This window comes from Anarrhichthys ocellatus, unplaced genomic scaffold (assembly GCF_004355925.1).
Source record: "Anarrhichthys ocellatus isolate YVR2014 unplaced genomic scaffold, GSC_Weel_1.0 scaffold2109, whole genome shotgun sequence".
NCBI lineage: Eukaryota > Metazoa > Chordata > Actinopteri > Perciformes > Anarhichadidae > Anarrhichthys > Anarrhichthys ocellatus.
The window spans coordinates 3,771-8,646 of record NW_022282083.1 but is presented as its reverse complement, the minus strand read 5'-3'; the positions used below and the strand labels follow the sequence as shown (position 1 = coordinate 8,646).

Sequence of the window (4,876 nt, the reverse complement as noted above, 5' to 3'; positions counted from 1 at the left end):
ATATATATATATATACACATATATATATATATATATATACATATATATATGTATATATATATATATACATATATATATACACATAATGTGTGTACAGTGTATATATGAGTGTATTACCCACACTGCACCACCAGCGTGATCACAGCCTCTCTGGGCTTCACGTTGAACCCGTTGTACTGACTCGTCTGGCAGCAGAAGGTTCCGCTCATGTCTCTGGTGACGTTGTGGACCCTCAGGACTCCATCGTAGCTCTCCGTCTGCTCCGAGCCGTCCGGCATCAGAACCGCCCCCCCGCCCTCCTCCACCCGGGACCACAGGATGATGGGTTTGGGTTTACCAGAGACCAGACACTGCAGGTCCACGGTGCTGCCCTCCTGAGCCACCAGGTGAGAGCGCCCCATGGGGACGGACAGCTCTGGAGGAACTGAGGAAAGAGAGAATGAGGTAATTTAGGACGTCATGTGACAGGCTGATGGGCGGAGCCTGTTGTCACAGGGATTCACTTGGAGCCTTGTTTATAAGAAAAACCTGAGCAGGATTCAAAAGGTCTCTCCTTCTTCCTCTCGCCTTCCTCCTCTGCTTCCCTCTCTCTCCTTCCCATTCTCTCTTTCCCCCTCTCTTTCTCTACTTCCTCCTTCCTCTTTCCCCCTCTTCTTCCTCCTCTCTCCTTCCCTCTCCCTCTTTCCTCCCTCACCTGTCTTCTCCTCTCTTGTTTCCTCCCCTCCTTTAATCTCTCCTCCAATGTTTCCTCTCCTCCTCACCTGTGGTGGAGGAGATGTTGACGTCGATGCTGATCTCGGGAGTTCCTCCGTTCCTCAGCGAGGCCACACAGGTGTAGGTGCCGAAGTCGGTGAACTTGAGGTCGATGATGTCGAGGTTGGTGGTCCCCGGCGTGACCTCGGTGTCGGTGTGAGTGATCACCATCCTCTCAGAGCTCCTCAGAGGACGGCCGTTCTTCAGCCAACCGAACTGCAGCTCCTCGGGGGGTGTGGCCTCCACCTGGCAGCTGATCTTCACCTCGCGGCCGATCTGGATGTTGTCGTCGTTGTGGTACGGGTCCGGAGTAATCCAGAACCGACCTTTACGAAGACCTGAAGGGGACGGAGAGATGGACAGAGTTCAGCTGGAGAGAGATCCATCAGTGTGACGGTTCCCTATCTGGGTTACTTGTGTATGTTCCTTTAAGCCAGCAGGTACCAGAGGTGGTGATCACCCTAAGTGGAGGCACCTGGGCCCGGTGCGCTTCCACTTTAAGGCTCCGCCTTCCTGGCAACCTGGGGGCGCTCTCCTATCACCCCGTGGTGAAACACCATTTGTCGTTGGATGACTTGTTATGTCGAATAAAACTCTTTGCTTTTGGTAAACGGTCTGCGTCTCCCTGATTAGGTCATGGCTGTCAGAGCCAGGTCGTGACAATCAGAGAGAAGGAAACAACCGTCGCCATCTTGTTTTTTACAACCAGTGAACAGGAAGTGACCATATCTGGACTGAGGAGGAGTGACGTAGAGACGCCGTATACGTCTAGAGAGCTGTCAATCACTGTGTAGCCCCGCCCTAAAGCATCCCCTGCTTTATGGTCTGTGTGACTCTAAATGGACCATAATGTACTAAATGAACATCATGCTGTATTGAAGAAGACTTGAAACTAGAGATTGAGACCATAAACTCATGTTTACAATGTTTACTGAGGTAATAAATCAAGAGAGAAGTAGAGTCATTTTCTCATAGACTTCTATACAACCAGAGGAGTCGCCCCCTGGTGGACACTAGAGACAATGCAGCTTTAAGACATGAAGCTTTGACTTCACTTTAAAGAACAATAGGTTGTTTCCTGCTTGAAATCCTTGAAAGGAGCTGCGATGGGATGTCAGACCTGCTGCAGAAACACTACCACTTTAGTCCACAGGGGACGCCAGAACCAACACTACATAAAAGCTCCTTCTAGTAGTTTTCAGTGAATTAATGCCTGTTAAGGTCTAGTCTACCATTAGAGAGATGGGGAGCACACATCTGGGATCTAAACTCCAAAATAAATATGTATTTAAGATCTGTGAATTTGTAAAAAGGCCTCAGTGACCCTGCAGCAGGTTGCGATGGTCAGAACACAGTGAATCATGACGGTTTCTCTTCCCGCTGTGGAGAAACTAATCTGTCCAAATGGAGCTTAATTATGATGGAAGCCATTTGTTCCATTTAATCTGTCTCGAGCGTCCACGGGGACCAGCTGCTGCTGCCTCTCTCTCTGGGTCATGTGACTCGTGTTCACACAGCCAATCACAGGGTGTCAACTGCTCGGATCACCTGATCATTTGTCATGAAGTATTAGTTGAATCTGTCTGATCATCAACAGATCCAACTACGTCTTTAGCTCCATTTCTACCAAATGAACTTCAAAAGGACGATGCTCAGAACACAACGACACTAAAGTCAAGATCAGATCTTTATGAAACATCAGAACCTGAAACAAAACCTTAACATTTCATTCAAATCCACCACAAATAAGAAAAAATTAACGTTTCACAAAAACAACTAAAATCTGAGATTCTTTGACCAATAAATAAATGTTGAATAACTTCGGTAATACTATTTTTAAATTGTTCAATAGACGGCACCACCACCACCACCAACGTTGATTCATCTGTCACAGAACTTCTGTACTTCAGTATCGACACTGATGGAGTTATGTTGACAAGACGAGCAGGAATCGACACGTGTTGCTGGACTTCAATAGGAAAACTTTTTCATAAGATATCATACGAACCGTTGTTTCAGAATGCGTACATATAGTATGTACATATAACAACCTCAAATATTTGACCTTAAGTCAATGACAGTTTGTCCACAGTTTGTCACCGGACGTCGCCATACGTCACCACGTCACAGGACGTCGCCACACGTCACAGGACGTCGCCACACGTCACCACGTGTCACAGGACGTCGCCATACGTCACCACACGTCACAGGACGTCGCCATACGTCACCACACGTCACAGGACGTCGCCACACGTCACAGGACGTCGCCACAGGACGTCGCCACACGTCACAGGACGTCGCCACACGTCACCACGTGTCACAGGACGTCGCCATACGTCACCACACGTCACAGGACGTCGCCACACGTCACCACGTGTCACAGGATGTCGCCATACGTCACCACACGTCACAGGACGTCGCCACACGTCACAGGACGTCGCCACACGTCACAGGACGTCGCCACACGTCACAGGACGTCGCCACACGTCACAGGACGTCGCCACACGTCACAGGACGTCGCCACACGTCACAGGACGTCGCCATACGTCACCATACGTCACAGGACGTCGCCATACGTCACCACATGTCACTGGACGTCACCACACGTCACAGGACGTTGCCAGATGTCGCCATATGTCACTGGACATCACCGGACGTCAGTGTTTTTTTCGACAGAATCAAACCAGCTGAAGTGACTTTGATACGTGAAACAGAGTTGGTTCTGAACATGGCGGTTCAGCACCAACTCAAGAACCGGTACTGACTTAATACTTTAGCTAACGGAGAACAACTATCAAAATAAATATATAAACATTCTGATCCAGATGAGTTTGATCTGAACTGTTAAACCTCCAATAAAACACAGAGTCCGAGATGTGATCACAAACATGTGACAACATCCTGTCTGTCCTCTGTCCTCTACTGTCTTCAGAAGGTTGAGGTTCAAATCCCACATCTGTGTGTGTGTGTGTGTATATAAATAGCTTCAGTTCGCGAGGCGAGTAGCTGATTGTCCTTGTTCATTAAGATTAAAGCAAGAACGCCTCAGAACAAAATCCTGTGTGTGTGTCACTGCGTCAGTTAAAGGTCTGTTGCATAACTAGAGGTGGATGCAGCCGCTCACACACGAAAGCGTGAGTGAATTAGCACGGTAGTGCTTTAGCAACGAAGACTGATGAATAGGGTTCCTATACGACCGGTATCTACCGGACCGAAACGCAACGCAGATTTCGGTGCTTCCTTTCGGTGCCTGAGCCGATTGAAATACTTTTTTACACTACTCTGATGACTCCGTCCTGGCAGCAGGTAACGAGAGCCTCGGTCCTCCGCTCCTCACTCATAGTATTATTACAACCGGGTACTTAGCGCTGCCGCTCATAAGCACAACATCCACAGGCACGCGAAAGCTTCTTCTTCTTTGAGGTGTAGTGGCGGTTGGCAAACGATGAATTGGCGCATTAGCGCCACCAACTGGTAAACTCAAATAAGTCAGTAGAGGTGTCGTATTTTGCCAAATATGCTCATATTTCTGCAAAATAATTGCTGAAGTTTGAAGCTGTAGTGTGTGTACAGAGTGTGTGTGTTTTGCATTTATTTATATTTATTTAAGTATACTGTAAACTGTTAATATATTGTTCAATTTGAAGAAAAAAGTATCGGTTCAGGCACCGTTTTAGCACCGGTATCGGAAAAAACCCAAACGATACCCATCCCTACTGATGAAGACCGCAAGATTTGGAGGAAAGCTCCAGAAAGAGTTTCAGTGTCCTTCAATTACCTAAAAGACCTTTCTCTGCAGAGAGACGTCTACACCTCATCTTCACCCTTCACCACCTCCTCTTCCTCTCTCTCCTCTTCATCTCCGACCCCCCCAGACAGGTCTACCTCCCCCTCCCCCCTGTCCATAAGGTCCACACACACACACACACACACACACACACAGGGTCCATTAGCAGCAGTGTGTGTCAGACTGTGAGGACTGGTAGAGAGACAGTAACTTACATAAAGAGAGAGAGATGTGCATGATGGGACTTAAATAAGTAAGGAGGGCTGACAAGCTGCAGGGTCAGCAGCTGACACACACACACACACACACACACACACACACACACACACACACACA

The 4,876-nt window shown here is 48.0% G+C and overlaps 1 protein-coding gene across 1 annotated transcript in view; it reads right to left on the bottom strand.

Moving 5' to 3' along the window:
* Positions 1-110: 110 nt before the first annotated feature.
* LOC116378144 (MAM domain-containing glycosylphosphatidylinositol anchor protein 2-like) overlaps positions 111-4,876 on the bottom strand; it is a gene marked incomplete at its 5' end in the record, with an annotated part of 8,414 nt that continues 3,648 nt past the window's right edge. The window contains 2 exons of the mRNA XM_031839954.1: positions 111-424; positions 762-1,091. Coding sequence (XP_031695814.1) covers positions 114-424; positions 762-1,091 — 641 coding nt within the window. The remainder of the gene's footprint in view (positions 425-761; positions 1,092-4,876) is intronic.